At 36.9% G+C, this 23,508-nt stretch overlaps 1 protein-coding gene across 5 annotated transcripts in view; it reads left to right on the forward strand.

Moving 5' to 3' along the window:
- The window catches only part of MBOAT2 (membrane bound O-acyltransferase domain containing 2), a 98,377-nt gene extending 81,602 nt beyond the window's left edge, over positions 1–16,775 (forward strand). For 4 of the 5 annotated variants that reach the window (XM_068937224.1, XM_068937223.1, XM_068937226.1 and 1 more), the window contains 6 exons: positions 1,108–1,300; positions 5,052–5,155; positions 5,500–5,564; positions 10,472–10,604; positions 14,408–14,559; positions 15,168–16,575. In XM_068937224.1, coding sequence (XP_068793325.1) covers positions 1,108–1,300; positions 5,052–5,155; positions 5,500–5,564; positions 10,472–10,604; positions 14,408–14,559; positions 15,168–15,390 — 870 coding nt within the window. In that variant the 3' untranslated portion in view covers positions 15,391–16,575. Of the gene's footprint in view, positions 1–1,107; positions 1,301–5,051; positions 5,156–5,499; positions 5,565–10,471; positions 10,605–14,407; positions 14,560–15,167 lie in introns of all 5 variants that reach the window. The other variant, XM_068937222.1, reaches the window with a different exon arrangement.
- The last annotated feature ends 6,733 nt before the right edge of the window (positions 16,776–23,508 follow it).

Genomic DNA, 23,508 nt, shown 5'->3' on the forward strand with positions numbered 1-23,508 from the left:
CTGCGTTTTCTAATCTACTCTGAAATAACTGGTGAGATGATTATTGTGAAATACATGCAATATCCAGAGTCAGCAGTTACCCTCACCATTTCTCTCGTGCCACTGCTTTCCTGTAATATAAATTCAAATTGTAATGTTTAAATCCTGAGATCACTTACAATCAGAACTGGCAAATTCAGTTTAAATGGCTAGCTCTCTCTGACTTCTCCTTAGTAGGTACTTATTTAGTGTGATGTGTAAGTCGATGAGATAACACATGAGATCTGCCCATGGAGTATGGATCAGACTAGCTACTTAAAGCAGCGAATGCCGTGCATTATTGCTTTGTGCACTTTATAATGGAGCCTTGGAAATGCCACTTTTCTAAAAATAACATACTACTTAGTGTGATAGTTATAACGAAACTGAATTTTTAGAAAATCTTGAGTCCAGATTCTTGCTGAACAACATGTTTTTAAATGTATGTGGGCATCATGTTGTTTGACCCCTTATAGCTTAACCATTTTAGTTGGAAAACAGGTCTATATGGAAACTGAAGGTTTTTTTTTCCTGTAAATTCATAAAGTATTTAAGTATTTCATTTGGTTTGGAATTTAGATACTGTAAGACTCCAACAGAGAGGACTGATAACATTTAGTTGGGCAACAAGTGAACACCTAAATTATGCCAAAGATTACTGACAATGAAGTGAAGTTCTGCATTGTCTTTGGAATCTCTGCAGTAATAGTACTCACCTCAGATGTCTGGTTCTGGATTATGTGCTTGGTTTTATGATGTCTTGACTGTTTACTTGCTTAGGCAATTTGACAATGAAATGCAAAACTGGAACTGGAAGAGATGTTTGTAGTACAGAAAGGGTTTTTCAGGGGCTGAGACTGTAGTCAGATTTCGTTTGCCGCATTCCCCAGAAGTAGCGCTCATAGCGTAATGAAGATACGACTATTTCTTGAGCATCTATAAAATGTTACCAACCGTTTTTAAGTTGGTAGTATGTATTACTGAAAAAATGACATATATATACCTATGTAGAGAAGGAAGATTATAACTTTGTTTTTGGAAGATTAGTGAAAATAACGCTTACGAGGTCTCCTGTCTTAAACTTTTCAGATAGCTGTGGCACAGAAACTCTTAATCTGTGGACTGTCCTTATTATTTCACATGACTATTACAAAAACTTTACCCGTGGAATACAACATTGATGATAACTTCAGAACTACAGCATCATGGCCTGTAAGGGTTTTCTACCTATATGTGTCTCTTATGGCTGCCAGACCCAAATATTATTTTGCCTGGACTTTAGGTAAGCAACAAAAAAGTTTTATGTATTGCTTCTCATTTGAGATGCTGCACACTAAGCATATATTGAAGTGACAGTGCCCTCTTGAGGCCTTAGGAAAGCATTATTACTTTTAAGTACTACGAGGTTTTGTCAAAGTACATTCCTTTTCGGGTTTTTGTTTCTTTTCTTTTTTGTTTGAGTTTTTTTTTGCAAAAAGTAAAACTTAAAACTAAGCACAGTGTTGCAAATGATCTCAGGATCTACTGATCAAATCTCAGTGAAACATGGGGCCTTTTGGAAGAGAGGTAGTTTTTTAATGAGCAATGACTTTTTTCATTTTTAAAAAACTGCACTAAAACTAGTCTGGTATATCATCCCTGGTTTTGATACTTGGATTTTATCAAGTATCTGAAAAGCTGTTCCAAGCCTCTCTCTGTGATTAGTTATCAGTAATTTGCTTGATGCAATTATCAAGCATAAAGGGAAAATGAATATATTAATATACAGATATATCAGTGTATGTTAATAGTAGCTGGCATTTGTGTAGTATTTCCAGAATTTGATAGATGACACTTCATTTTTACTCTTTGCTTGCTAAAAATTTTAATTGTCAGAAAGACAGAACTCCGTAATCACTCATTTTAGGCACTGAATACATCATATAGCTTAAACAACGTTTTGCCTTCCACTTCCAGCCTTAGTGTATTAGAGCAGCATGACTCAGTTACAGCTGCTGGTTTCATTCCTGATCAATGAATGAAGTGCTTGGGGTAGAGTAATTCTGGGGTGTTTTACAGAAAGAACTAGTTTTGAGTATTGTGCTCTTATGCACCGGTGTAGTCATCTGTCAAGAGTAGGAGTTAGCTTTTAAAAAAAAAAAAAAAAAAATCGTTTTTTTCCTGTAATTCTTCAGATGGATTTCTGCTTATACATGCTTATAGTGTTTCTTTGGCAAAATATTGAAGAACATAAACTCCATCAAGTCTGAACTTTATTTCGTTTTCTCAGTACCTCATTTTGGCCTTCCTCTTTCCATTCTATCTTATGTGAACTTCAAGAGTGCGAGTAGAATGTGTGGTGGTCTTAGGTTTTTACTGAATATTATGCTTTTGAGTTGTACATTGTTATTCTTTGCGCTTTAAAAGACATCTATTGTTAAAATGAGTTACTTCATGAATACTTACTAAAATGATAACATTAATACTTACAGCTGTGCTTTCTGTACTCCTTAGCTGAAGACATCGAAAACTAATTTCTGTTCTAACTGGACATAAAATCATTGTCAAGTGTTTGAAGTTGACTTGCACAATCTCAAATGTATAGTAGCAAATTTTGTTGCTTTTAAAACTGCTACTTAAAATTGTTGTTGAGAGGAAATAAAAATGTTATAAATTACCCTCTATTAAATCACATGTCACAAAACTTGCCTTCAGACCAGTAGAAATCAGGAGAATCTGAACTGGAGGAAATTACCTGTTGGGCTGGACGTAACTTAACTTAAAGGTTTTCAAATGCAGTATTGAATCACCGAATGAATCACAGAATGGTTTAGGTTGGAAGGGACCTCTGGAGATCATCTAGTCCAACCTCCCTGCTCAAGCAGGGACCTAGAGCATATATTCCCAGGATCACATCCAGACGGGTTTTGAATATCTCCAGCGGAGGAGACTCTACTACCTCTCTGGGCAACCTGCTCCAATGCTCTGTCACCCTCACAGTGAAGAAGTTTTTTCTCATGTTCAGATGGAACTTCCTGTGGTTCAGTTTGTGCCCGTTGCCTCTTGTCCTGTCACTGGGTACCACGGACAAGAGGCTGGCCTCATCCTCTTGACACTCCCCCTTCAGATACTTGTACATGTTGATGAGATCCCCTCTCAGGCTGAACAGGCCCAGCTCTTGCAGTCTTTCTTCAGAGGAGAGGTGCTCCAGCCCTCTAATCATCTTGGTAGCCCTCCGCTGGACTCTCTCCAGGAGTGCCATGTCTCTCTGGCACTGGGGAGCCCAGAACTGGACCCAGTACTCCAGACGAGGCCTCCCCAGGGCTGAGGAGAGGGGCAGGACCACCTCCCTCCACCTGCTGGCCACACTCTGCCTCATGCACCCCAGGAGACCATTGGCCTTCTTGGCCACACGGGCACATGGCTGCCTCATGTTTGACTTGTTGTCCACCAGCACTCCCAGGTCCTTCTCTGCAGAGCTGCTTTCCAGCAGGTCAACCCCCAGCCTGTCCTGGTGCCTGGGTTTATTTCTCCCGAGGTGCAGGACCCTGCACTTGCCTTTGTTGAGCTTCATGAGGTTCCTCTCTGCCCAGCTCTCCAGCCTGCCCAGGTCCCTCTGAATGGCAGCACAGTCTTCTGGTGTGTTAGCCACTCCCCCCAGTTTAGTCTCCTCAGCAAACTTGCTGAGGGTGCACTCTCCTCCATTTGGAAAAGAAGGGAAAATACTTGTTTCTCTTATTTTCCAAATATGGTGGAGTAGTGCCTTCTGTCAAATTAAGAAGAAAAGAGAACAGAAAAGGTGATTTCATTGCCAGGTCGTTGTTGTGTAAAGTAAATTCATTTTAATGTAGTAGTACGAATTGAGCAAATTTGGGGGCGGGGGGGCTAGTTGTAATTTAAGCAGTAACAATATAATTAGAGTGCTCTCGACAAATTCTTAACTAACATAGAGGGTTACTGTCCTGTAACTGGAGGACTTAATGTCTCCAGAAAGGCTTCTTCAGAGCCTTTTGTCTGCCTCACTTCCCATTCTCGAGGATTCCTCTGAACTATGAGAGAAACTAGGTGGCTTCTACACGTGGTTGTTTGTATATCCACATGCCTTGTTGTTATAGTGTTTGGGTGTGTGCACCCAAGTGCCTGGCGCAGTAGAGGCAATATTTGGGAAAAACTCCAGTTCAAGGTAAGTGGTGATCCAAATCTGAGAGGTACAGCTTTGAGGAAGCTTTAAGCTCTGAGCTAGCAAAGCTGAGGAAAAGGTGATTACTGGAATTTGCAGGTGGTATTCAAGGTGAAATCTCTTGCTCTTTCCCATACTGTCTAAATTACAGTAGCTGACTTTTTCTCTAAGGGGGAGATATTATTTGTTTTGAACTATTTGAACTTTGATATGCATTGGGAACACTTCAGGCTCAGGAGCGTGTTGTTCACAGCAGTCTTGTGCCACCAGTGGAAGTTTGGCAACTTATTTTAGAAGTATGCAATGCTTACTAAATTACTATTTTCCTCTGTTAGGTGTTTACTAATCTGTGTGTGGTGCTGTAAATGTGCACCTGTCTGAAGAAAATCATGCAATAATATTTTTATGCTTTAAACATCACCATAGCTATTTAATGGTTATCTGAAGCCATGCATCTGAGTGTTGAGCTGCTATCTCCAATGATTGCAACATATATATTTAATTGCTTCATAGTCTTAGTGCATTTCATTGAGTTTGTCTGCTTTTCTGTCATATTGCTCAAGCAGGCCTATCTAAAGCACAGCATGAAAGAAATCTAAGTAGGCTGTAAGAGAGAGAAGGTATCTAAACTGTGAAAAAGTGTGATTTTCATTCTTTTGCTTTTGTGTAAGACTTTTTTAAACTGAAAACTAGTCTATTGCTTGGATTTCCTATTTGTTCAAGTGTGTAATACAGTGATCCTTGGTATTTAAAAAAAACAAATATGCAGCCTCCAAAATGTAATAAATATTGTGAACAAACTATGTATTGTGTGATGTGCAGTATTTGTAATACAGGCAGTTTATAATTAATTTATTTCTTTGTTTCATTGCAGCAGATGCAATTAATAATGCCGCTGGGTTTGGTTTTAGAGGTTATGATAAAAATGGAGTTACACGTTGGGATCTAGTATCAAATCTGAGAATCCAGCAAATAGAGGTTTGTTCGTGGTTCTTTCAAATAAAATGCGTGCTCATGGAGGTACTTGGTTGTAATTTCATTAACTGCTGCTATACGTTTTGTTTCTCAAGATAGTGGATATGTTATTCATCAGAAATGATGCGTCCATACCCTTGAGAAAGGATGGAAAATCCAGGCTGTTTTAGATATGTTTTACTCATCGGTTGACTTCCAAAATCTTTTGTGCTTATAAATGGTCAAATAAATTCCTGGCTTCTGTATTCAATTCATCACAAAGTAGTCTTTTATAGTTTATATTACAGAATTCTGAAATATTTCATGATGTTTTACAATCACTGAAATAATTTGTTTTCATTTTACAGTTTTCCACAAGTTTCAAGATGTTTCTTGATAACTGGAATATTCAAACAGCTCTTTGGCTTAAAAGGTATTTATTTCTTAAAGGAAAGCTTTTCTGTACTGAAGTTCTAGAATGATACGTCTTTGACGATAACTTAACATTTAAAGCTAAAACCCACAAAACTGTGCAGTTGTGTAGCCAGCTGCACGGGATATTCTTATTCTTGAGTAGTACTTTAAGCCCTCTGAATTTAGCACTCATCTTTCATGGTAAACTATTAGGTTATGATAGAAACTATTTGTCTTTACTACTGATCAGAGGCAACCTGAAAGTATTAATTTGTGGAGGAGTCCTTTCCCTCCCCCCCCAACCCCCACTCCAATCCTTAGCTTTTAAAGCAGTGCATGTTGCTGAGAACACTGTGCAAAAAGTACATCTTTGGCTGCCAGCCTTTGAAGCTCTGACTTTCTTTAGCCACACAGTGATACAGGAACTTCCCTGCATCCTGTGAGGGAACTTTCTGTACTCCTTCCATAATGACTGTGTTGCAAATATCAAACCCTACAACGTGCTGTCAAAAAATTTGCAAACTGCTCAGCATATCCCTCAGATGCCCTTTTTTCCCCCTTGTCTAGGGAACAGAAATAGTGCGCAGTGAAGTAAATCGTTCTGTTTTTATCACTTCACTATGGTGACTAGAATGTGTTTTTTTTAAAAAAAAAAAAAAAAAAAAAAAGAAAAAGTGTTCTTGGGAGTAGTATACACACAAGTTTTATTTCCCTTCTCCCAGTCTTTTCATAGGTGGTCTTTTGTCAATAGCTGGGAGTTTGACTTAAACCCCGTCTTGGAACCGTTCAGAGGACTTTGTCTCTTATCCTAGGATGGCCGGGAACAGGATGTTACTTTTATCAAATTTCTTTACAGTTTATCTTCTTTTCTCCTGAAATGTTTTTCTGCCCCATTGTGGGGCGGGGGGGGGAAAAAGGAATTGAGTGTTATGGTTAATCTAGTTGGCTCAGTAGACAATAAAATCTGTTGCTAGGAGAGTCGATGAAGAATTACATGCTCACAGGTATTGAAATGTATCACTTAATAAAGAAAAACAGCTATTTAAAAATGTATTTTAGTTTAGAATGAGAACAGAAGTTTATCGTTATTGAAACTTAGTAGAAGGTTAAGTTTCAACTAATTTTCAAAGCTCCTAAATTAAATGATTTTGAAGGAAAACTTAGTGGGGAATGAAATAACATTTCTGTTGAGAATTGAAAGAAAACATGCCAATCAGTTGCTGGTGTGGTGACTCTAAAAGATGCTACGAGAAGTTAGCATTTTTAATGAGTATTTTTAAGAGGACAGTCAAAATGCATCTTGATTCTGCCACAGTATAAGGGAGAAGGGTGGCTCTTAAAGTTTCACTGTGAGTAAAAGATCACTTTTCATGATTATATGTGAGGACTGTGAATAGTGGCACAGGGTATATGTTATCAATCACTTGATTAGTTGGAATGCTACAGCAATTCAAAGAGCACAAGCTCATGTTTCACTTTAAACAACCACTTTTAATACCTCTCTTGTGTAACATTTGTAGAACTACCTAAAATCCGAGCTATTTCTCATATGAAATACAAAACGTGAGATGAACAAGCATTATTTCTGTTCTTTTCTGATAATCTTGAAAGAGGAACCACCAAAATTACAGGACTTGCACAGACCCTGATTGAGTATAAAAAACTAGAGCTGGTAACAGCTCTTAAGCAGTGAACTGAGGTACAGATTATAAAGAAGCTTAATAAATATTTAATATAGATCACAAAATATAGCACTTCAAAGGTATTACTGTAATAAGCATGCAACTTAAAATAGATATTTGTGTAGTAGCATGTATCAACAGTATATATCATTGTGATAATGTTTCCTGATTGGGAAGCTGTTCTCTTCCCCCTTGAGCCTGTTCATTCTTTTTTTCGAACAAGATATCTAATTCCGTTCATCTTTGCGGGTCATATTTGCAAAACCTCTGTAGTTCTTGTTGCTCTCTTCTGGCTTGCTTCTAGATTTCTTGTCTTCTTACAGTGGATGTGGTACTTCTGCTAAGACCTCCAAGGTCTCTCCCAGGCTTGTTGAAGGCTGAGTGAATGATTTGAGTGGATTAATTACCTTCCTTTTCTTTAGGCAATAATCTTGCTAATACCTCACAATATTACATCCATCTTTTTTGCCCAGCAGTCTATTGTTGATTCATATTCAGCTGATACTCAGTTTTTCAGCTTGTTGATTCATATTCTTGTTCAGATAAACTTTTTCATTAATGGTACATACTTAACTGTTTTGTATCTTCCATTTGAGGTTACTTCATAGATGCGCTAGACTTTGGGCTTCAGTCTATCTTGTGGATTTTGGAACATCATTCAGTCTGTTAAGGTTGCTTTGAATTCTAGTCCTATATCTGCTAAGGGAAAAAAAAAAAAAAACCGCCCCCCCCCCCCCCCCCAAAAGAAAGTAGCAAGGGAGAAAAGGGTGGGAAAGTGTACTTTTCAGTCTACCATCCAAGCTAATAATGAAAATATAGAACGAGTCCTTTGCTGAACAGTTGATGCGTGTTCGCACTTCTAGAGCAAATCATGGATGACCTATATTTGAACGGGGTTTCTCAGCCTATTGTGATGATTGCTTTTAGGAATATCAAGGAAATGTTTCAACAGGACTTATCGTTGACAAATCCATGGGGGGTTTTTTAAGCTTACTTTAAATTCTTTGTCAGGTGTCCTGCCCTGCCCTCCAGTATATATCTTGTTATTTAACTTGGGTTGAAATGGCTGAAGTTTGATTAGTTTATTTCGTTTTGTTAGTTCCTGCATACTTTGCAGGGAAAAACCAAATTGGGACTGAACTAGTTTATTGATTTATTAATGAGACAGTTAATTATAAGTTCAGGTTTAATATCAGTACTACAACATATAACATTTTGTAAACGCCTAGTATTGTGGTTTATTAAAGAAAGTTTTAAACACCCTTCTATAACTAATCCTGATAAGCTTTAATGGCACGTGCATGCATGTATATATGCACACGTGTGCACACACACTTACATGCATTTTCTCCCTCCGTTCCCCTCACACACAGAGAGAGGATGCATGGGCTCCAAGCACACAGCTCCTTCTGGAAGTGGGGGTCCCCTACTTGTACACACCTCCTCTGGAGATGTGTGTGTCCAGCTTTATGGGGAGCCTGCTGATTCACATGCCAATTAGAAAGCATGCTCCGAGTTCACATATGGGCTCCCGAGACGTGGCTCCTGAGGTAAGGCGTCCTGCACAGATAGCCCGCTGGCTGGCTGCAGCTTTCTTGCTGTGTCTGCCCAGGAGGATGCTCCATCTTGGCCTAGGCAGAGGTCATGTCATGATGCTGGCAGGGTGACTTGTGGCAGAGTCAAACCAGGTTTTGACTACTACTGTGGCCACTCCAAGGTCTCTCCCTGGCTTGTTAAGCGTTTTCATGCTTCTTTTATACTTCTTTTCAGACTAATGCATTCTTTGTTTCAAAAGTCTCCCTGAAATTTCCTGGTTACTGTTTAATTTGGCTGGTGGTTGTCTCTGTCTTTAGGATGATCTCTTTTGGGCAAACTACCTCTGACAGATTTGTGTGTTGTGCATGCGCACACACCACTCGCTCATTCTAGGCCCACATCCTTATCTTAGCGTGTGTTGTTAGCCAGGCCCTTTGGTAAGGGAGGAAGGGGGCTATGCAGGCACCCCGCACTGAAGAACTCTAAAGATAAAAACTTACCCGGCCTTCTTGACTGGAATACAGCTAATTTAGCAAAATACACTTTATTTTTGTTCTTTCCCTAATCGGATCCTGTCTTTTCACCTTCTGTTCTTTAATGTTTACTGTATCAATTGGTCTCAATAATCTTTTGCATATATGGAAGTTGTAGTAAAGTAGATATCCAATATTTCAGCTTGCTGTTTCATTACCTTGTCTTCCTCTTAGAATAATGAACCTGCATTCTCGTCTGCCTTTGGTATTTGCTATGTGTTTATGAAATGTTTTGCATATTGATGTCTATGGCCTCTGTTAGAAGTCATTTTGTGTATTAGCCTTAGAGTCGTGTTCGTGCATGCTTGTGCAGTTTATTTTTACTTCATTTTCGTGTGCATCTGTTTCCATATTTTCTACTGCTTTTTGGTTTTCAGATCATTAAAGAACTCTTGATGAAGCCTTATCAGGACCTTACCATGCTTCCTATCATTCTTCCACATCATGATGGTTTGTCATTGTGTCATTTAATGTTGTCTCTTAGAAAACTATCACCTTTCTTGAACTCCTTTTTTTCCCCTTCTTCCTTCTAGAATTCTTTTCTCTAGGACCTTGCCTATTAATTTCGAGTCTCAATTTTTAAACAGCAGAATTCAGCATTTTCCTGATTTGATATGCTCACATCCCTAGAGTCGTTAGCTGTCATTTCACTGTCGTCGTGCTCACCCAGTTGCCCTACACAGACACATTTTAAACTGTAGCCTATCTGTTATTCAGAATTGAAGGTAGCTGTTACTGCTTCCCTTCTCCCATAGGTTGCTTTCATTTTATGAAATAAATACCTGATTCATTCCAAGAATTTGCTGGATAGTCTATGCCTTCCAGTGTAGCTTTTCAAAGACATTCTTGGATGGCTCAAGATCCCTTTTTAGCACCAACATCTATCTTTGGATGTGTTTCTGTATCACTTCGTTATAAATAAATACTATAAGTGCTGGCACTGAGCGTTCGGCTAGCACTGAAGGTTAAATCTGAAGTTGTTAATAATTTTATTTTCTGTGAGTCCTAATATAATGGTAGTATTACTTAATACATAGTTTACTCTAATTGCATTGCAAATGGTATGTTAGAGATCCCAAATGCTAGAAATACAAAAATGTAAATGATAACTGGCAAGATGTTGGTAATCTTCTGTCTCTCATGTTATTTATCTTGAATTGTCTTTGACTTGCTAGAGTGTGCTATGAGCGAGCCACCTTCAGCCCAACGATCCAAACCTTCATCCTTTCTGCCATTTGGCATGGGGTATACCCAGGATATTATTTAACGTTTTTAACAGGCGTACTAATGACACTAGCAGCACGAGCTGTAAGTACCAACCAAATGTCTTTTTAAATAATGAGGAGGATATTTTTTAAAAGAAATTTGATCACATTCTGCTTTACAGTTGACACAGTCTCTGTCTGATAGCGTTTACTTGTTTGGTTATGAGAGCGGTAGGAATTATTAAGGAGGGGTTGATCAGTAGAAATGAGCAAGACTGTACACAGAGTATAATATTTTTGTGGTATATGACTTGTGGAAGCTCTTCCTGTCTATTAACTGATTGGGTAGTATGCCATGCTGAACAGGATAATATCTTCTAAGGTTGTTTTGCAAAAGCTTTATCGCTGATGATCAGGAGCTTAAAATTTGAGGGTCAGTACTATATGTTTACAGAGTCCTTCCCCATCCCCTAGTTTCTATCCAGGACTGTTTTAAAGATGATAACTAAAGTATGTTCCACCTTAACCAGCAGATAAACATCTCTAGTGCAGTTAGTACTCAAAATTAACCAAGCAGCAATGTAGTAATATTAACAAAGTGATGCAGCTGCTATTCAGAAGCATATCGGCCAAGTAAATTTGTCAAATCTCTCCTAACAGTCCGTGAGAAGGCTGAGTAAGAACAGAGGCAGGCTCCTCAGGGGGAAAGGGGATCAAAAAAAAATAGATGATAGCTAGGAGCAGAATAACAGACCCCTCTTCCATTGGAACAACCATGGAGCAGATTGCTCTGTTGCTATAATAGCTAGGAAGGGGAAGGTGGTACTGCAGATGTTTTAGATTTGTACTACCAGTAATAAAACATGTGTTGCTCCTCTTTCTTTACAAAGATGTGGGTATTATCCTTGTTTGATAACATTGACTGTTTTCTTTGATCAGCATAGTTCCTTCTCCTTTCCAGACTGTCACAGTTGACTGTTCACGTTTATCAGCCAGGGGACTGAAGCAAAAGCCAGGGTCCAGGGAGGCTTCACAAGTAAAAGTTGTTGCATTCTCTCAGCAATGCGAGTCCTGTAAATTGGACTCCTCCCTGCACTTTGTCCTGGGCTTTTCTAGTAAGCTGCCATTGTATTCAGATGTCATCTCTATCAATCAATAGGGTGTTAAATAAAAAGCTATTTAGTTTTTATATGAACAGGTACTTAATATTAGCTGTTAAAGACTTATTTTACCATGTTTGTAATTTCACTCTACTAGCGTTTCTTAAGCCTGCAAAGTTCAGCAACTCTTATCATCCCGTTCCTCTCGTGTCGTGCCTAAGCCTGTATTCAACTGATTTTACTCCCTTTACATATTTCATAAACAGATGTTTACTAGGGACAGCTATGGATTTATTTTAAATGCGATCCTTCAAATCCTAAACTATGAGATTTCTACACAGGAAATTCTGTAAAAGTTCACCCAAGTTTTACAGAACTCAGGAACTCTGGCATTGATGTATGTATCCATAGGATAAAATGGGGGGAGATGACAGATGAAAAAGGCTCAGAGGAGGAATAGGGGTAAGAAGGGCAAAAGAAAGGGGTAATACTCTACAATGGTTTTTTTTTTTTTTTAAAGTTATTTAAGTTGCTTCTTTAGTGAAGTCATAGTAGAGGTTGTGTCTTAAACTTGCGTTAAGTGAGTCTCAAGCAGAACAAATTAACAAAATAGCGACAAATCTTTAAGACCAGATGGTACTCCACAAAGATTGGTAAGGGAACTCAAGGGTGAAATAGCTAAACTGTGTACTTCGGTGTGCAGCTTTTCAGAGAAGACTACCTCAATGCCAGATGATTGGAAAGTGGTGTTTGTGATACCAAGCTATAAAAAGGATGAGTTAAGTATATTTTGGCTTGTCGGTGTATTCCTCTTTAGGTTCCCCTAATTGTTCTGATTATATCTCTGTTAACTCTGGGAGTTCACGTAGGCATTGGGAGCACAAACTGAATCCTGCCATTAAGCGCTAGAAGAAGATGAAACTGGATGTTTCGGAGTGCAGGTTCCAGTGGGCCAGTTCTTCACTGTGATATCTTTGTATATTTTGCATTTAAATTGAGTTTACATATTTACTGGTTTTCTAGCTTCATTTTAAGTCTTTCCCAGTAATGACTTCTATTGGGCTAACTTCTAACAGCTGAAAAGAAATTGTTTTCCCTGCGTGATAAGTAGACTTGCATTGCAGAAGTGCATCAAAAGTCCCTCCTACAAAGAATCAGTGTCTATAACATGAACAAATAGAGTTGGAGACTGTTAGCTTAGTGTCAAGTGACAGTTTCAGGATGTTTCCAGTCTGGTAAATGTGAAGTGTTTTACTATTAATGTGTTAGAAACAAGTTTTGTGGAGGGTTTTGAAGGAAATTACATGGGCATTATTTTCTCTGATGGGGAAAACTTGAGCAACAATTTTAAGAGAAAATTGGGCTAATTCATGGCAGAGGCTGCTGTGTTGACACAGGCAAATGTAAGTCAATAACTCTTTTTTTTTTTTTTTTTTTTTTAATATCTGCGTTTCTAGGCTAAGCTAGAAAGACCTAAAAGGTGGTAGTGTGGTGGTGTATGGTTAAGTTTACATCCTTTTCTGTGGAGAAGAGGGAGACTCTGAAATAGGGATTTGTTCTGATTAAATCATAAGAAGCAAGGAATATGATTATTTTGAAGATACATAGGGAGAGCAAGGTTTCGTTTGTCAAGACAGTCCTAAGAGAATTGGATGTTTCAGAAACCAAAATAGCTGATAAGAGCCTGGATGGGAGTTCTAGCTGCAAGTGTCAGAGCAAGAGGGAAGGGGAAAGGAAGGAACTTAAATATTCTAAGAAGAGTTTAGACATTTTGGATGACTTTGTGAAATGTTTAAGTGGAAGGAAGGTGCAGTGGATCAGGGGACTGATTGCAATGGTAGAAAAATTGGTATGATGAGTAATGAAAGTTGACAGAAGATGAGCTTTCGGTGTATGAAAAACTTTATCAGTGTCAACAAATTCCAGTTAGTAAAATGAATGAGGACCGCCTAAAGACCCTGGGATTTGGCCATCTTCAAATATAACTTAGGTAGCTGGGCGGTTTTCAGTATGTTCTACAAGCTTAGAAATAGAAAGGAGAAGGCACAGTAGGAAAAAATTGTCAATGCAAACAGTCAGATGCGAAGATAGTTTTTACTTTTAAATGAGGCCCTTACAATGTTGGTTTTGTGACTGAAGAGGGAGGATGAGAGATTGAATAAGAATATGTGACCAAGGACGGCAGTTCAGTCAAAGGAATCGGGGCCGAAATCTGTTGGTGTCTTTCTGATGTATAGCCTTATGTAAAATTGAAACCATACCTGCATGAGTTTGGTTTTTTAAAATACCATTGGTATTCTATTATTAGAATGTAGTTTTATGAACAAAAGGAAAACTCAGCTTAGGAAGTTATTTGAGTCTTTCTAGGATAGTTGCGCTTGATATTAGTTGTTACTAAGAATCTTGAAATAAGTCATTAAAACTGATTATTTTAAATATTCTGATTTACAATCTGTTTGTTCTAAAATATATCCTGTTAGCAAGTCTATGAAAAATGGCTTACCATATAGAGGCTTTCAGCAGAAGCATTCTGATTTTCATTTACTACAAAAATACGTGTTTGCGGAATCTGCTACATTCAGAAAAGAAGTCTTAAATTGCACTGGATTTATGGGGGGGAGTGGGTGTGTACACATTCATTTACTTTAATTTCTGTAGTGGATAAAGCATACTAATCTAAAAGGCAGGGAATAGGAACTGATTGTTCTTTAAGTCAATTTATATTTGGAATGGTTCAAAAGTACTTGTCTGAAGTGTAGTGTTTCAGTTCACCTAATCCTAACTTATTGTTATTGGCTGTTTTTAGATAAGAAACAATGTCAGACACTATTTTGTTGAATCTCCTACTGTTAAACTATGTTATGATGTTATAACATGGATGGCAACTCAAGTAGCAATAAGTTACACAGTCGTGCCATTTGTACTGCTCTCCGTAAGACCCTCTTTCACCTTTTACAGGTAAGTACATTTTACCTGTTTCCTTGTTCTTTTCTTGAAGTTAAAGGCAAATAACTATTTTCTGTTGCACAATTTTTCTGAAGTCATTCTAGTGATAATTAAAATATTTGAGTTGAGTGAACTGTCTTTCTGTTCCAGCACTTGAGCACAGTTTGTGTTGTGTTTAAGAAATCAGTGCTTTTGTTTTCCTACTGTAATAGTCTTATTTTTCCTTGAGCAGGGAGACAGACCACCCAAGGGGCACATTTGAGCTTACTCTATCTCTGTGCCCTTGACCTACTTTAAAATAAAACAAGATAATGGCATCCTAAAAGTAACGCTTGTTAAAAAAAGTAAATAGTTCAAAGCAGGTTCCCCTTTGCTCACTTCTCTGGTACTGATAATAGAAATATATTATTATTAGTGTTTTGTTATAGCACTAAATATTGTGAGGGAAGATTTCATTTATTTTTTTCCCCATTATTACTTTAAAAGAAATAGTAATGTCTTACTGATTTAAATTTCTTACACGCAATGTATCATATGCAAGTAGGTTTTGACAGTTTATTAAAGAATCCTGTAAGAGTAGTTGCAGTTTTATTGAATTATCTTTTTTGTTTATTTTTTAGCTCCTGCTATTTCTGTCTTCATATTGCCGGCATCCTGGTGGTGTTGGTTTTTCCATTGAAAAGAACTCAAAAAGGCAGTAAAAAGCATGAAAGCAACCAGCCAGCGTGGTCCAAAAAACTAGAAGAAGAAAATCTTTTGCAAAGGAACAGTTATTCCACAACAAATAATAGCTTCAGTCAGAAACAAGAAATAACCTGCAGATATCAAGCACTAAAACAGTGATTGAGAAATAGTATGATGAATATATTTTGTATGTTTTCAGAACCCATTTTTAGCACCTTTTAAAGGGGTTTGTATTTGTTTGCAAAGATGTTTAGTAAGAGAAGAATGCATTACCTAGGGAAATCACATACAGTAGCAAGACTGGAAACAAAACAAATTAACCCCTCCCATGCCATGTCCCTGTGGGTCACGCCTTATATGAAGATATTACCATTATTTCAATGGGCACTCAGGACTTGCAACGTATGTCCATAGGGTCATATGTGTGCCCTTTGCTGAATGTACGTTGTATATCCCAAGGCACTGATGGGGTGGAGTAAAATTGTGTCAATCTAGGATTAACAAATGCAAATTATTTTTTTTCCAAATGAATGACTTGCCTTAAACCCTCTATTTACTGAAATATTGTTTCTAAGTGGTATTTCCAAGTTTGATTTTATGTGGAACGCGTATTTCAAATATGTAATACTAAATGCTATAAAGAAGATAAAAATATGAAGTGGGAAGTCATTAGAAGATTTTTGAATCTTTAAAAGGGAATTGCAATAAGCATCTCAGTATTTGGAGGGTTTTCTTAAAGTATCTCAAACTATTGCAGTACACTACAGAACTGTAAACGTTACCAATGCCAAATTACATGTAGGTTTCTTTGATAAAGAGTCTAATTACACAGAGTCCTTTTGAATGAATTAAAACAAAACAAAACTGAAGGTTCACCTTTTTCCAGAGCTTGATAGCTCTAATCTAGGTTTCTTTGTCTTTAAAGTAAAAACAATAAAAAATACCACTAAGTGGACTTTGCAGCTAGAGAAGGAAAGGCAGCCGAAGGATACAGAAAAAGTCAATGTGCAAGCACGAGGTTTTCAATGAAAGTGCTTTTTTACCCTTAAATACCAGAAATCCTTATTCTAGAATGGAGCTATTTTACAAATGACTTGTTAATACCTAAAGTCATTTTGAAGTTTTAGGCATACAGTAGTTCGCTGATGATGCTTACAGCATAAAAATAGCCAAATTACTTTGAGCTCATAGGTAGTAAAACAGGAAATTACTGATAACCAGGTTCTGTATGCTTGATAACTGATGACCCTTCATCCAAAGAAGTATGTGAATTTGAGGAAAAGCTTTTTCGTTAAACTAGAATTTCAGGTGCAAAGTTCACATCACATTTGTAGGTAAGCAGAGAAAAAAAAAAAGAGAGAATATCTGACTAAATTTTAATTATGGAAGTATGTCAAGGGGGTAATGCAGTGATTATATCTATTCCAGACCATTTATCGTGGTGATGGTCCCTGCTAGCGTACTGTGTTAAAGGGCTATACTTTAATTGCTTATATTCTGTATTTTCATATGATTTTTTCAGTAAATACAAGCTGTTTATCCACATGTTATTTTAACTTTAAAATTGATGCATTATTTTTTCCCCGGCAATATTTTTAACTTGTTGATTGATAACCTACAAATGAATGAGGAAAAAGTTTAAGGTTCAAAATATTTTCTCATGATAAATATTTTTGATCATATATCTGATGGCACTAGTGAGGTGAACGTTCTTGATACCAGTAGAACTGCAGTGATAGTCCTCAGCTATGGGGACGTTACCCTCCAAAAAATAGTCACAAGACTTCTCTAGCTAACTCTCTGAAGAAGCAGATCCTAAGTCAGGTCAGAGGTGTTTCCTTGCTATGATAGTTTTGTGTCTGGCTTTTGGCTCCTTGCCCAAAACTTCAGGAGGAGGAAAATGTACTTTGGTATACGGAGGTTAGCACTAATTAAACTATGTAGTCAGGAAAGTAAGTGGTCCTGAGGATGGAGTGGGAGCAGATGAGTCTCTGTTTGGCTGAGCAGGGATGCTAATATGGCAGTCAGAGAAACTGATCATCCTCAGAAGAAAATCTGATTTTTTTTAAATTCTTACTTTGATTACACAAGTAGACCTCCCCTTGAATGGAGTTGTGGTTGTCATTATACGCCTTTTTGAAAAGGCAGTCTGTCTTTTTCCATTGCTTATAAGTAAGGGCACACTAGTTTCTTTATGCTTATTCATCTTTATTAGATATAGAATCAGGAAAAACATTTTCCCCTTTCTGTTCTTGAAGGGACACTTGCATTAAATAAGGAATAGAATTGCCCATTTCTGGATGGGTGAGTAGATTTGAGGTTGATTCTTTCAGTGTTTGTTGCTGTTGAACTTAAATCCCTTTTCCTTGTTGGTGCAGTGTACATACCTACCAGAGCAAGCCTTTTTGGATGCTATTACAACATCCAATAGGTGGTTTTTTTCCATTAATATTCTAGTACTCTTGTTTTGGCATGGGTACCAATGTGTGTGATGAGGCCTCTTGATTCTTAAATATGAAATACAAGAGCAGTTGTAAGCACTCACAAAAAGTAAACAGAATTAAGCTAGCTAAGTACTTCAGCTTGAGTGAATTCACAGACAGTTTTGCTTAAAACTCTTGTATAAGAGGAAGTTAAAACAGCTAAGAAAATTTGTACCTGGTTTAGTTGGGCACTAGTAGCAAAAGTGGACGTGACTAGTTTCTGCATGCATTACAGTTATTTTTTTCTTCATGATTTGAGCCCCTTAAACCATTGCAGCATTAGAAAATTGTGACAATTAATTCCATTAGTTCTGCATAGAATCTCTTCTGAAGTGTAGTGACCTAGAATTTATGCTTTAAATGTCATTGCTAAATATAAAAGTACTCTGAACCAAAATCTACTCTTCATGCAAATCAGTTATCTGTTGTGGACTACAGAGAGAGTTATACTTTGGGGTTTTTGTTTTTTGTTCTTTTAGTGGCAGCACTCTGGTCTTAGTCATTGTATTTTCTTGTTGTTTTCCTTCTGCTTTGCTAGTTATCTGCCTTGCTATGACAAAAGAAAATGTTGCACCGGATCCTTTTCATCCATTCAGTGAAGAAATCAAGAGCAAGCAGCCCCCATGCTTTAGATAATTTTTAGTTTTAAGACGTATAATTTCGTAATACTGGATTTGGAAGGATGTCAGTGACTTGCTGTTGCTGAAAAAAATATTAGAAAGTAAATTTCTTACTGGTTTTAAATATTCTCTCTCTTATTAACTAATGTATATCTAAAAGGTGAAGAGTCTTTATTGTATTCCAGTTCAGCGCTCTCTGAAAAGTAAATATAACATATCCTTCATAACTTTATGGTGCTTTGCAGGTATTTGCCTATTGTGAATGATTCTTCCAGGCACTTAATGTGTTTAACGTTAGTTACTAAATCATAGTAACTGTTTGCTTACTATTTTTAATCTTTTATGTTTCTGTATTAATGAAAGAGATCTATATTATATATTTAAATAATAGTTTCAGTGGTGCCTACTACTGTTGTGATAGGGAAGGCTTTGTTAGCTTCATATTTGCGTATGTGCCCCCCTTCTTCAGAAATTGTATTCTTCCACAGACATTCCTTAAGCTGACACACATACAGGTTTCAGTAATAGGTGACATTTTGAAACGTATTACCACAAAAATATTGGTATGCGTTTTAACATGCCCTTGATGACAAATCATATTTTCCTGAGAATACTTTACAAAGAGATCTTTGTATATCCCCACTTCTACACTGACTTGTTTGATGTCATGACTTGTGATGTTTTACCAGTGTAGTATCTTATTTATTGAAAAAATGTTACACGTGCAACTTATTCCCTCTACTCTATGGGAATGAGTAATAAAACTATAAATACTCTTATGCGTATATGACTGGATGCACACAGGGTAGTTGTGCCCCTTAATGACACTGATACAGTTAGCGGTAAAACTTCTGATGTAGCTGAGATCTATTTTTGCAAACACTGTTACAAGATCCTGGCCATCTGTCAAATTCATGTCAAAAGGAATTTCAACAGCTTCTGGATTATCTCTCAGAAGCTTTGCGAGCAAGCTCTATATTTGGTTAAATGTATGGTCAAAGATATCCTCCACGGTTGCATGCAAATGTGTCGCTGATGCTTACATACAGACTTTCATATGCTCAACTCTACAAACTGGCCTCAAAAGATAAATAAGATTAAAAGTACTATTTGCAATAATTTAGGCTTTCATTTCGCTTACTCTTACCTCTCACTTTCTAATTCTCATTGAATTCTGAAATCAGGTTTCTATAGTTTTCTTTTGAAAGGAAAATTTGGAAATTATGTCATTAATTTTGAAAAGTGATCAGTGTTACAAATCAGAAGGAAATACTTTTCAGAATTTTAATATGAAGACTCTAGATGCAAATATATGCATATGTTTGGTGCTGACTCATCATTTAAGTACATGATTAGCCTTTACGTATTTATGTAAGACCAGTAATACTCAGAACAGCAGCTGGGAATTTTTTAAGTCCTGGTCAAAAATCAATTGGTTATAAATGCTTGAAGTTATACCAGCACTCATATGCTGGATTAAGTATCTAAACAGAAACTCTAGTGAATTGAGCCTACTCTCATTAGCTTAGATCCAGACAGATCTGGAAACTTAGTCGGCACTGTCCTGGCCTTTATCCTCCTGACAGTCACTGCGGAAAATCTGACTACGCAGAAGTCTGTGGCAAGAACGTGTCCCCTCAGTGGTCTGGAGGTACTCACTGATTTGGCAACATTTGGTAATACTACATGCAGAACTTGACAGAGGAGTTTCATGCTGGCTTGTGACCCAGGCTACAGCAGCACTTAGCTAGGTCTACCTGGATTTTCAAAGTGTTTTGCAATTTTAACCTAGGCATTTGATAAAACGTCATGAAATCCAGGCATTTGCACCCTACAATGTTGCCATTGCAAATATTGCAATACTAAATACAAATATTTTAATTATTTTTAATGTCTTGAAAACATGTTTTGAGGTGAGTTTTTGTATATTTCTAACAAAACCTAATCACTGAAACAATTTTCATCCCATTAAATAATATTTCAAAAGTAATTTTGTTCGCCTTGCAGTTACAGAAATGTGCAAAAACAAATTTTGCCACTTTATTCTCTTCTGTGTTAGCTCTGTGTCCAGTGACTTGAGCCTGGTTTTGTATTTTAAGCGTTTTTAAATTGCCTGCATCCATGTGCATATCCATATAAGCATAATGTAAACTTCATGGATTGGCAAACTGTAGTTGCCTAGAGTGCATAGTTATATTTAAAATAGGACATATCAATATTTACATGAGACTAGTATCGAGCCCTCTAATTGTACGCTATATTTACTGAAATCAATTCTGTTCTTAGAGTGGTAAGCTTTGTTTCCTAAAGTGAAAACAGAATCTGTAGCTTACGGTTTAAGAGGAAAGTAAACATTTTGAATGATATTCATGATATTGAAACATTTTTCAATATGTTGCAAAAACAACCCTTACCAGTTTTTCTTCAGCAGGCTATGAATACATAATTTGACTTCAGGTATATGACTGAAATCTGAGTTGGAGACTATGGAGGGCTGCTTTCAGAGAAAACTTTTTATATTGAGTCAGTCTAGCACCTTATTCCAGACCAAACTGTCAGTGAAAGAGACCTTTTCCTTGAAACACTTCTTTAATCTTACTTTCATTCTCTGAGGGAAAGATACCCAAGTTGGAATTTAGGTTTCACTACAACATCTAGTATAAACAGATAGCTGTGGTCTGTGCTTTAGTCTGAGGTAGGCTGTTAACTTCCTTCCACACTGTGAAGGTGTAACATGAGACAAAAAGAATAGTGAAACAGGGTGCCTAGAGACGGGCAATCAGAATAGTGCAACACTACATATTAAAGGTGCAACAAACTTTTGTCACAATAAGTTAAAAGGAGTATTTGCCAACGTGTACTTTGCCTTTCTGTGTGTTTATCGGTTCTCTTACCACTTTTTTCTTTTTACCTTTTTTGTCCCATGATATTAACTATTTCTATGAATAATCTTCTGGTATGTCTTACTGTGACAAAGGTGTCAAAAATGATACAGTAGTAACTAGGTAGTTATTTCTAAATCCCAGAACTCAGATGTATTCTAGATCAGTTAGAAGACAACATTCAAAATGTATAGCTTGAAAGCTAGTGTAAGATGGGGAAAATATAGCATTATTCAAAGATGTTGTAATAAGTTATACAATGTAAGAATTTAAAATATGGAACTTTGTTCTTTTCTGCCTTGGTTACATATTCAAGGGAATAGTTTTACCTCAGTGCAGAAGTAGTTATGCCTCCAAATACCCACTTGTTAAGATGAGAAAACACCCCTAAAAGTGGATAGCGACAGTATTCCTCAATTTGCCTTTCCTGGTTCAGAATATAATGCATTGTCAGTGAATTTCATTTTTATTATTCCAAAATATATATTTTTTAAAAAGTGTTATTTTTCAACAGATCCATAAACTAAGTGTTGGTGTATGGTAAAATTAAAATACCACTGTTAGTTACACTGTGATTGTGATATTTTAATAATTACTTATTTCTAATTTGTCTCAGCATTGCTGCAGAAGCAGCTTGCTGTTATGTTTTAAAGGTGTTTTTAACTTGCCTATAAATGTGTTTTTCTAATTTGTGTCTTTAAATCTGATTAAACTGTAGTTTAAAAAAACTTCAGACTTGTTTTGCTAAGTTCATTGGTGTCTGTCTATTTTTAAGTGCTAAGAAAGGAAATTATTTTAATACAGTTTATCTGCAGCAGTTTATGGGCTCTAACAGGCAACTATTATTGTCTGCTGAAAAGGATTTTTAACCGCTGTTCTTGCAGTTGAAATGTTCACTGCGTAAGGGAAATATTTAATGTTACCTCAAGAATTACAGAATAATAAGTGTAAAAACAAAACAAACAAACTTAATTTAAACTGAATATGAAGACATGTTTATCCAGAAATATTTAGATTCAGATGAAGCTTCCTCAACAATGTTATGAGGATGGAAATATACTTGAAACTGAGTTTAATCAGATTCATAGCCCTGACATTAAATATTTATGAGCTTAAGCAAAAAAAAAAAATTTTTTCTTTACTGCGTACAGTGCTAAGCACTACAACACATGCATTTACATTTACGTTATTTGCTGTATTTGTTTCAAAATCCTGATTATCCTGTTTGTTGTCTAGAGTTTACATACAAATATGCATATATAATTATTTTCCAGTAAACGTGGATAAATAGAATTTTGTAACACTTCAAGTCTAGCCACTTGTTATATTGGAAATGTATTTATGCAGCTTTAAAATAGCTATCTCAATTGCCACAGTAATTGCACCTGACTGACAACTCAGGCCTGTAGCTTGATACATGGAAATGTCATAGCTAACAAATCAACATCCATGTTTTATGACAAGCTGATTATTTAATTGATCATTCCAAAGAAGCATGACTAGATGTGTATTGCACCTGTGCTTTTTTTGCTTTTTGAAACTTCACTTAGGAACCCACTATGATAGTTTCTCTACCTCTTGGTTGGTGACAGTATTTTAAAGCAGGCTGGGACTTGCTTGACCTGCAGACTCTTTACTATGCCCATGCAGATTGTTGTATAAAACAAGCAGTATTATATGTTGCTACTAAACAAGTGCTGTTGCCTTCACTTCCTGTTCTCATAATAAGTCATTCTGAACCTGAGGAAAAACTTCTTCACTGTGAGGGTAACAGAGAGCATTGGAACAGGTTGCCCAGAGAGGTGGTGGAGTCTCCTTCCCTGGAGATATTCAAAAGCCGTCTGGATGTGATCCTGGGCAATATGCTCTAGGTGACCCTGCTTGAACAGGGAGGTTGGACTAGATGATCTCCAGAGGTCCCTTCCAACCTCAACCATTCTGTGATTCTGTGATTTTCTCTCTCCTCTTGGTCTCATTTTAACTCTACTCCAATACATACTTTGTAAAGCCAATGGGGAGATATACATACAAAGAGCATCTTTACAAAGATCTGTTTCTGTAAATAGTTCCACTCTAGAGGAAGACCGGAATGTTTGAGTTGGTCTCTTCAAAGGCCCTCCTACTGTATTAATGATATTTTTAAGCCTTGTGTTTTTTAAAATTCTCTTTTGCTAAGTTGCATCATGGGAGGTAAAGAATACTTGCCATTTCAATATGGACTGCGGATACAATTTTAGAAGCTCTGGTGACTTTGTCATTTCAAATAGAATTTTGATACTGCAGTTAAAAAAG

This window comes from Struthio camelus, chromosome 3, assembly GCF_040807025.1.
Source record: "Struthio camelus isolate bStrCam1 chromosome 3, bStrCam1.hap1, whole genome shotgun sequence".
NCBI classification, from domain to species: domain Eukaryota; kingdom Metazoa; phylum Chordata; class Aves; order Struthioniformes; family Struthionidae; genus Struthio; species Struthio camelus.